At 48.0% G+C, this 10,578-nt stretch overlaps 1 protein-coding gene across 15 annotated transcripts in view; it reads left to right on the top strand.

The window, feature by feature from the left end:
• The window catches only part of PHLDB1 (pleckstrin homology like domain family B member 1), a 157,218-nt gene extending 147,061 nt beyond the window's left edge, over positions 1–10,157 (top strand). For 11 of the 15 annotated variants that reach the window (XM_066606144.1, XM_066606148.1, XM_066606137.1 and 8 more), the window contains 2 exons: positions 5,893–5,931; positions 7,137–10,157. In XM_066606144.1, coding sequence (XP_066462241.1) covers positions 5,893–5,931; positions 7,137–7,277 — 180 coding nt within the window. In that variant the 3' untranslated portion in view covers positions 7,278–10,157. The remainder of the gene's footprint in view (positions 1–5,892; positions 5,932–7,136) is intronic. The other 4 variants (XM_066606138.1, XM_066606140.1, XM_066606142.1 and 1 more) reach the window with 1 other exon arrangement.
• The last annotated feature ends 421 nt before the right edge of the window (positions 10,158–10,578 follow it).

Raw genomic sequence — 10,578 nt, forward strand, 5'->3', positions numbered from 1 at the left:
CGAATCCCCGCGCTCCGGCGACTTCTTACTTACCTAAGTAAGATGGCCGCCGGGATCTTCACCCACGGTGCACCATGCGGTGCACCATGCGGTCCATTGCCGATTCCAGCCTCCTGATTGGCAGGAATCGGCACACATGACGGGGCGGAGCTACGAGGAGCCGCTCTCCGGCATGAGCGGCCCCATTCAGAAAGGAAGACGACCGGACTGCGCAAGCGCGTCTAATCGGGCGATTAGACGCTGAAAATTAGACGGCACCATGGAGACGAGGACGCCAGCAACGGAGCAGGTAAGTGAATAACTTCTGTATGGCTCATAATTAATGCACAATGTACATTACAAAGTGCATTAATATGGCCATACAGAAGTGTATAACCCCACTTTGTTTCGCGGGACAACCCCTTTAACTCTGTCTAAGCTGTGAAGGGCATTTGACTCAAATTTAGACTTTTTGCCTCTGTGACTAAAACTATGTGGGAACCTTCCAAAACAAAATCTGAAAACCTTTTTGAATGCCCGTTCTTTCTGATGATGCGTTTGGCGTCTCCTCTTTGGGCAGCATTAGAGCACCTCTGCTGTAACTTCAGGTAGAACACCCAGCGCTCAGTGAGTGCCGTCGGTGCATCGGGGAACCGCTTTACTATACTAAATGCAGAAGTTAACCCCGCGGCTGGAAACTTTTTTTTCTTTTTCGTGTGTTGGATTTTTGTTCTGCTATTTTCACAAATAATCTGGTATATAATAATGATGACTAAAAACAGTATTAAAGGGGTTGTCCCGCGGCAGCAAGTGGGGTTCAGCACTTCTGTATGGCCATATTAATGCACTTTGTAATATACATCGTGCATTAAATATTGGCCATACAGAAGTTATTCACTTACCCCCTCCGGTGCTGGCGTCCCCGTCTCCATGGCGCCGACCGAAGCCGCCTTCTGCCTGGATTAGACGCGCTTGCGCTGAAGGGGCCGCTCCGGCGTGCTCGCGCCGCAGAGGTCTTCTGCGGATGCCAGCACCGGAGGGGGTAAGTGTATAACTTCTGTATGGCTCATATTTAATGCATGATGTATATTACAAAGTGCATTAATTTGGCCATACAGAAGTGCTTAACCCCACTTGCTATCGCGGGACAACCCCTTTTAGTGTTGTCCACCTCTAAACAACTGACCTTTCCTTAGGGTAGACCATCAATAGCTGATCAATGGGGACTCCAGCCAGTTGGATGTTCGTTGGGCTGTGTATTGCGCAAGAAGCATACCGCTCCGTGTACTTTGCAGTGGCCCGGTAATGTAATCATAGAATGGTAAAGTTGGAAGGGACCTCTAGGATCATCGGGTCCAACAGATGTATTGCAGGCACAGCTCCCAATCACTTTAATGGGAACTGAGCCTGCAGTACCATGTAAGGGCACTGCAAAGCGTACAGCGCTGTCTGCTTCCTGCTCCATACACCTCAACAGCAGTGTATGTCCTCCAAAAGCAATGGTCTGCTGCGGCTTTCACCCAATAGATTGCAAAGGATGAAATCCACTGTGGAGATCCGTGATGTACGGTGACATGGTGAGGATTTAAAATCCGCACCGCTTGTCCTTTTTGATGTGGATTCTTTTCCGCAGCATGTTTTGTTAAATCTCGTCCTTTTTGCTGCTCCTGTAACACTCTGGCCGTGTTCCACCTGCACATCTGAACCTAAAATCTGCTGTGCCTGAACACACCTGAACGTACCCGTACCAAGACGAATTCTGGCTCATATTGTGCCTAAACACGGCCGTGCACCAGATGTGTTGCTCCTGTCACAGTTTGTACACTGTTATTGTGAAATGCACTAATTTATTAATGATGTGCTGCTATCATGGTGTTAATACCAGTCTAAGCCAATTGTTGACTGACGGACGCTAAAGGGGCTTACCCACTACTTAAAATTGCTCCACAGCCACTCTGAACTTCCTGGTTGCTCCTGACAAGGACATGTGACTGCTGCAGCCAATCCCTGCCCAAAGCCGTGACCTTCTACAGCCAGTGATTGGCTCCAGCCGTCACATGTCCTTGTCAGGAGCAACCAGGAAGTTCAGAGCGGCTGTGGAGCAAATTGTAAGTAGTGGGAATCCCCTTTTAAGGAAGAGAAAAGTGTATCGAGATGCTTCAAATCCGTCTCGCAGCGTGCATCGCGATGGTAAATTGGCGCATCTTCTGGCACCTTGCTCCAGCTTTGTTCTGTCTAAACGTAAGACCATAAATAAGTTTCCCCCGCAGTTTCTGCTCATTAGCGGTGAAGCTATGGCGGTCAGTAATGGGTTACGGTACATTTTGCCATTATGGGTTCGGCTCAGGGATTTCAGAAGGCTGAAGGGTGGGGACATTTTCTTGCTGCTTTTTGCCTGAGCTTCCATCCCTGACTTGTTAACATGTGTTTGCACATCGGTGGCGAGGGCTGCGGTCAGACCGGCCGTACGGATACCTGTTTGTCTGGGATGTTTTAAGGCGTATTCTCCATTGCACTCTGAGGTTACTCCTGGAGTATTGTAAAGCACATGATGCTCGTGCGCTCGTGCTCCGGCCGCTAGATGAGGAACTCATCGTGGGCATTCTCCAGATCCATTTCAGCATGTACAAATGTTCATCAACGATAACCGGTCGCTGGGTGCCGGTAAATTCGTGAGCTTCCTTCAAAACTGCTGACTTCTGGAGCAGTACAAATACACTCTGAGCGTCCTTGGTTGACGGTGACCCAGTAATGACGAATGCCCCGAGCATGTGCTCCAGAAATGCTCCAGGCAGAGCATGGTTGCCGTGCTCTGAACATGCTCAAGAGTGCAATGATGAATATGCCTTTTGTGATTTATGACCTGACTAGTACACATATAATATCCTTGTTATATCATTACACCCTATATCACTCAAAAAGCAACAAGAAAGGGTTCCGTTCTTTCCGTGGACTGGTCAGCTGTACGCTTGAGGTCCTTCTGTAGCGGTTTGGCAGCTCCTGCTGTTCCTTCGGTCCTGATGCCGGGCTGATGCCCTTCTGTCCGGCTCTCCTAGTATAACGGCTTGTGTCCCGCTGTCTGCTCCAGGCTCTTGTTCTGGGAGACCCAGTAAACCTTCTTGCTCTGGCAGGTATGTATGTGCCATCCTGGAGGAGCAGGAGTACCGGTACCACCTGACTGGTCTGCAGGGACCCCTCCAGTACCGGTGGTGACAAGGACATCAGAGTCACTAGAGAAGGATCAGTCAGGAAGGAGAGGGGAGTCGTCTCCAGTCCCTACTTGGGGGGTCTTGCTGCCCCCCTCCCCTCCGGCGCTCCTCTTGTTACTTTCATTTGCACCAAAGCAGGCAAATGGATTCCCAATTGCTTCTCCTTCCTGACCAGACAGACCGATATCCCTGAAGTGGAAGTGACTTGGGGTTATGGGGTAGGGGCTGACGTTGCTGCAGCCAGTGGCCGCACAATCCTGCAGCTCTTGGCTGCCGCTAGCGCACGGGGTTGCTGGCGCGCTGCACCCATATAGTACAGGGGACATCTATACTTGGCTCCGCAGAAGCTGCGTCCGAGTATTTCTGTATCACCTTTGTGTCGGCGGCCTCGTGTTCCGGGAGGACGAGATCCGCATTATCGTTCTCCTCCTAACCTCTTCTCTAATCTGGGGGGGTTTGGATGCGGTGCTGCATGTCTGTTGTTAGCGGGTATTAACCCCCCGTTTACAGGCTGCGCTCGCAGGCGGTTTCTGTGTTTGTCTCGTAGATGCATCGGTCGGTGGATGTCGTGTTCTCAGACAGTCACATGGGAGTCATTTATGAACCAAATTCTGTGCACATTCCTGCCTCTAACCTCACATTGGCGGGGGCACATGTGGCGGGGGCACATGTGGCGGGGGCACACGTGGCGGGCAGTGAGGACCACGTCTGTTGATTGGGATTTATGGAATTACTAAGTTTCTTTGATGCATTATTTTTATGGGCGTATTCATATGATTTTCACGCCCGATTACCATTCGATTGCGATCTGGATGGACCTCGCACGGGAAAGAACCCATTGATTGTGATTTTTCTCTCAGACTGAGGGTCTTAAAATTGGGCGATTATTGCCCATTATTTTGTATGGGAGCAGAAAATTAGCATCGCGCTCCATGTTATGGGATTGTCCTACAAGCACAAAGATATGGTTAACACGCCGGCCTGTGTGAATACACCCTCAAAGGGTTATCCAGATTTTAGAAATTGATAGCCGATCCGTTTGGGCATCGATCTGGTAAGCGGCTCTTACTCAGAATGTCGTACTTTTCACAGCGGACAGCCTTGTTCCATTGAAGTGAATGGGCGAAGTCTGCAGGACTTATAATGGCCGCTACAAAGACTTCAGGACTCTAAGAGCAGCTTACCAGATTTACGTAAACATTGGCGCTGCAGCCCCTACAACCAGCTGACCGTGAAGGGGTGGTAGACTACAGCCGATAAGGTCTTGGTGGCCAATGCTCATGTCCATCAGTTGGTTAACTCCTTTAAGACGTTGTCCCAAAATTGACTTTTATCACCTATCCACAGGAAAGGTGATAAAAGTGCGATCTGTGGGGTCTCACCGCTGAGACCCCCACTAATCCCAAGGACGAGGGTCCTGTCTTCTCACTACAGACTTGCTGCACCCTCGCACTGAGGAGATGCAATGCAGCGGTGGTCGGACATGTGCGGTGCTGGAGATGGCGGAGCGCTTGTACTCCGCTGGTTCCGGCAGCTACATTGAGGTGAATGGAGTGGTGCTGCGCATGCGTGACTGCCGCTCCAGTCGGTCTCCTCCTCACTGCTAAGGGTGCAGCAAAACCCACCCACCAATGAGACCTTCATCACTTAGCCTATTGAGGCCATTTGGGGCGTTTCCCTTTAAATATACATATTTCAGTTCCTGTTATGTGTCTCTAGCCTAACTGCATTGTGGGAAATAGTTTTCCGCTTTGCAGAGACCATCATTGCCAGGCTTACAAGCTCTTCTTGACTTATCTTGAGGCTAGGCCATCAATAGTTTACAGCCCGACAACCCCTTTAAGTATAATATCCATAGGACTCAATGGAGTAGACTCTGGAACTATGATGTAGGGTCTGGTAACGTGAGACGTGGCGTTGGGTTTGATTTATTTTTTTTGGGGGGGGGGGGGGGATCTGTTTATTTCTATTTTTTGAGTTTTCTTACTCATAAGCTGAGATGATCGCTGTTCTGATGATATGAAGTAGTAAAGAATGTAACGTGCACAGATTACAGGTCTCTAGTCTTCTTGGTTCATACATGACTCTTCAGCTTGTACACATGGGCATCCAGCGATGCATGCACGGTTCACACGCGAAGAACACGGATATGTCATGAATTCTCTACGCACCCCATTGGGTGTGCGCCAACATGAACACAACGTGAACTGTTGAATGAACCTGGCATGCCCTGTTGGTTTAAAGGGGTTATCCAGGAAGGGCAACACTTACCCAGACCAGGTTGAGTCCAGTGGTGCCTGCAGCTCCACTAATAGTTTAGTATTGACCGGGTGTGGACCTCATGGTGTTGGTGACGCCATCGCAGGGGGCTAGCTGACTGGCTTACTTTAATAACTAAGCCAACCCCCTTCTCCAGCTCCGCATGGGCCGTGACAGAAGTGGGCGGGCTTAGTTATTGAAATGAGACAAATATCCCGCCTCTCTGATGACATCATTGGCAATGACGTTCATAGCTTGTGACCCAGTGTTGGAATCGGGCCGCAAATGGAGGTGTTGGCGCAGCTGGACTTGGACTGGATTGGGTAAGGTCTTCTTCCCTCCCCGGATAACCCCTCTAGCTACACTTCGCACGTGTTTTACTCTGACGCTGTGGCTCCGGCCTGTATCATTACTCTGCACTGAACTCCTCTCTTGTCCTCTATAGCAGATATCCGATTTTCTCAATGTACCCCTGTTGAAGGAGGTGGGTGAGAGTGTGCACTTAGCGGTTTACAGCTGGGCTATTCCACAGAACCTTACCTATTACTGTTTTATTACTATTTTTATTAGATTTTGATATTAAAGTAACCCTCAGGTTTAGAGACGGCATTCTGTCCCGGTGGTGGGGTACAATGCCCGCTTTTGTTCTTTTCTGCCAATGTCCTTCTGATTTGCTGCTTTGGGATACTATTTTCGGTCATCCAAGATGGCAACTGCAATTTCTAGCTACCTAATGCACACTGTTCCCTGTGCTGTGATTGGACAGAACTGATCACATGAGCAGTACTGGCCAATCAGAATGCAGATATAGTGCATTAATGGTCTAACACTATGAATGCATTATGGGGGATCATATAGTACCCTGTGTCCCTAAAAAATAAGCCCCGGCATGGTTTTTCAGGATTCTGGTATGAATATTGCAGTAACCATTTTGGACAACTGAAACCGGGACTCCGAACCAGCAGATTAGGGGTGTCAGCGTAGAAGTCCAACAGCAACCCCTCTGTCCCAAACTGGAGGGTTGATTCAAGGAAGTCCGTCATTCTTAGAGTATAAACTACTCCTACTACAAGACGTGGGACGCAGTAGTGAGAATGATGCACTTTACTTTGCTGACCAGATCCTCCAATGCCGATATACCTTTTCTGCACGGTATGCAAATTACTGGTAGACCGTCCAATGAGTGGGGGCGCTCTTCGGCTCATCTGGACTCTCCACCCTTATTCTAGTAGAACACACCCATCGGCTCGATGTCGCTACCTCTGGAGGTGCCGTGGGTTCAATATCACCTGCGGCGCACAGAGGACGGCACATGATGGGTACAGACAACAGGATGTCACTGCGCTGGCGCCATCCTCTGGGCAGGCAGAGAATAACAGAAGAGAACACATGGAGCCGGAGATGTCAAGCAAGCGGAAGGGTGTCTTTTAATAAGTGAATGGGAAGGAGAGAGTCTGGAAGAGTAGGAGAGCGGATCCGCCAATTGGATGGCTTACCAGCAGTTTGTACTGTATACCACACGGAAAAGAAGCCATTTCTGCACTCCAGGATCTCGTCAGCAGAGTCGCGTTACTGCCCTCCTGGTCCCCATGTCCCATATTAGAGAGCAGCGATGTCCTATAAAAAGATACATTGTAACTTAACATAAAATGTAACAACCATCATTTTTACCTTTTTTTTTTTTAACAGAGTCCAAACCCGGCTCTGACCTTCTGTGTCAAAACTCATGACCGGCTGTATTATATGGTCGCTCCTTCACCAGAGGCCATGCGGATCTGGATGGATGTGATTGTGACTGGAGCGGAGGGATACACACAGTTCATGAACTAATGCCGAGAGCCGTTCCCACGCTCATTACTGTTACGCTCCTCAGGAACCACAATGGAATCGCGAAAAAAAGATTGCCATGTATTGTATTGTTATACGGACTCCATAATAAAACTGCTTCCTTTTTCTTGGTTTGTACATTCTTAAGGTGAAGTATCATCCATATTGTCCTACCGGAAGCCGTTTTGTCTCCTTCTATCAGTAATTTGTCTCTTGCTGTTCCTAAAGATTGGCAGAAAGTATCTCTACATATTGGACTGTTTCCAGTGGACGAGCGCCGCCAAGGACTTGTGTGTTGTATATAATGAAGGATCGCCAAGGAAACCGGGAAGATACAAGCGTCGCACAACGGACGTGTAACCGCTAGACATGTTGATTCCGGATGTGTTTTTCTCTTATAATGAAGTGATTTTCTCTTTGATACGTGTGAAATCCGCATCATTGTGGAGTAAAGAAATGTATCCTACGTGATGTACAGATCAAGAACTGTTCCTGATCACTTGTATGTGCTAGAATGTGCCAAGGAGCGCGAGGACGGGCATCGAGGAAAGTAAGCACCCCGTTGACGCGCCTCTCCACTGTAATCGGGACATCTTACATTGACGCTTTCCTCTGTCCACGTCCTTCTACATTCTATATATTTTGGCTTTTTCCGTTAATATGCATCATTCAGGAAGTCGGTCACCTCTGTTTCGCGTCTCCAAGTGATCCTTACACATGATGCATCTCCAGCAGATGAATGTAACAACCCTTATCATCTTACCTGGTGCTTTCATTCTGGATTATCTCGCCTCCTTGTGCTAATTTACTATAAAGTCATTAGATGTGTGGTTCTGCTGTCCAAGTCCGTGGCGCTCTCCCTCCATACACCCACACACACCCTCCTGCTGTTGATGGATGTCCCCATGCATTCCTGAATGAAGGCACCAGGTTTCCGGCTTTGGCGCATGCTCAGTGACAATCGTTTATGTTTCCGTAGCATCAATTATGTCATGCGCCAAAGCCAGAAGCGCGGTCTTTCAGGAACATTGGCTTCAGCGCATGCATATGATACCATTGAGGCTCTAGAGCGATGACCAGTTGTCACCGCCCATGCACCAGCACAGTCTTTGTTTCGTGCCTCTGACATCATTGAGGCTATGAATAAATTACCAGCTATCACTGCTCATGCACCAAAGCTGGAAGTGCATCACTAGTGCAAACTTTCGGGAATGCATGCTGGCTTCGGCATGTTTGTACTATAAGCTATTGAGGGAAGCATCACCATCGCTGCTGGGGGAGTACTTTAAATTTAGAATCTGCAATAAGGCTAATGGGATCCGAGTTCTCTTGTGTCCAAATTAATTAGTGATGATCATTAAGAGAGAAAGAACAAGAGACACCAATGTGTGAAGTCACCACTGTGCTCTTTCTGAGGAACTACCTCAGTGTTAATTTTATCATTAAGGCAAAGTAGAACAAAGAAATGTGTAGTTGTCCAATCACAGGAGACAACACCCTAAGTTACACCTCAGTGCATTAGAAAAGTAGCAAATCATTTAAAAGTTCACTACATTAATAAGAGTAGGGAATGCGGATACAATGATATGGTCTCCAGGAAACGCTCCAAGAAGCACTACCAAGGACAGTTGGGTCCTGCACTCGCCCTTTGTTCAATAACTTTATTGATTGACTTTACATGATCATTAATGACATGAGCAATACAGTTGGGATGTTAATGATAACGTAGGGCTTGCTGAGTGAAGCTTACTGGAAAAAGGGGAATTACAAACCAGCCACAACTGGTAACGCTACCTCCCTAATCAGTTGTATAACACGCTCTTACACATAAACCATGAACAGGAAGGGGACATAGGGACTGAGGAAGGGAAGGGGTGCACTGGCCCTTTGGACTAAACTGTATTTACTCCTATATAGCAAGTGTAAATACTTTGACACTGTACATGCGCTGAAGCCGGGGGAGCGCCGCCACCATATAATCTTTCAATAGCAAACAGTGACATCAGTCAACAGCAACAGGTGTGTGGGGGGTGAAAGAGCCGGGACAAGTTGGGTAGTGGAACTGCCCATCAGACTGTTCGGTGATTTGCATATCACGTGGGAAGTGCCGAAATATGATTTTTCGTTTTTAGACCAAAAGCGCTGAGGAGGCTGGAAGTGCCGCCACTCATCATGTGTAAGGATCAGTTATATCTGCGGAGCGGACGGACGTCCTGAAAAGGGCGGCACTGATGTCACGCTGTGCCTTCAAGGTGGAAAGGGGAAAAGCTTAAATAAGGACACAACGGTACCGGCTGCATCCTTTGTTTCCACGCCATAAGAGCGCAGTCGTAGACTCTGTGTTACGTCAAACCGTTTTATAGCGTGATCTGTTGTTTTTTTTTTTAGGCTCGTACCAATTTAAATCTCTACAAAGGGGTCTAAATGCCGTTTTATATCTGTATATTTTTAATATCTAATTATTTTTAAGCCTGGATTCCTGTGTTACAATAATACAGTCTGATGGGCCGAGCGGGTCACGTAGACGGCTCGCGGCGCCAACAGATACATATATATATATTATTACCAAGGACACATTTTGTTGTGTTACTCCTTTATACCACTTGTGCCTTTTATCTTGTATTCAGTTCAGGAACCTTCTATGTACTTTCATACGGAGCAGCGATTGCAGTTTGTTAAGCAGGATCGATCATTTTGGGTTCTGTTTTCCTTTTTGTGTGTGTTTTTGAGAGAATCGCTGAATGTAGATACACGGCAGTACGAGTGTATCCGAGGATGAACGGAGAGACGCCTCTCGTGTAGAATGAGTCCTTGTATCCCATATTTATGCCGCTCCTCATCATATCACATGTATTCCTAAATAAAAGGGAGGTGACCAAAAAACGCTTGTGAGTCGTGGTTATTGGCGGCGATGGAAGCTGCGAGCGTCCTGGACTGGATGCGACGGCTGTCAACACTGGCGTATGCTCATCCGTGTCCAAAAAACATGAAACCGGCGCTTCATGGATCCTAAATGTATAATGGGTTAAATGGAGTCAAACTGCATACGCTTGACTACATTTAGGTCATTAGTAGTTGATGGACAGGGGTCCGCCACTTGGGACCCCTACAAGCTGATCGTCCAGCCCACTGTCAGTGCTGCGCTCACCACAGCACCGGCTTCACTCCCATGGTGAGAGCGCCACACCGTGTCCTGAGCAGGAAGTGTTTCAATGGCAGTGAAGCCGGTGCTCCCGCCTTCAATCAGCTAGTGAAGGAGATAGGTCATCAGGTAAAATAAGACCAGACTGCCCCTTTAACCCCT

The sequence above is a fragment of the Eleutherodactylus coqui genome, chromosome 6, assembly GCF_035609145.1.
Source record: "Eleutherodactylus coqui strain aEleCoq1 chromosome 6, aEleCoq1.hap1, whole genome shotgun sequence".
Lineage (NCBI taxonomy): Eukaryota > Metazoa > Chordata > Amphibia > Anura > Eleutherodactylidae > Eleutherodactylus > Eleutherodactylus coqui.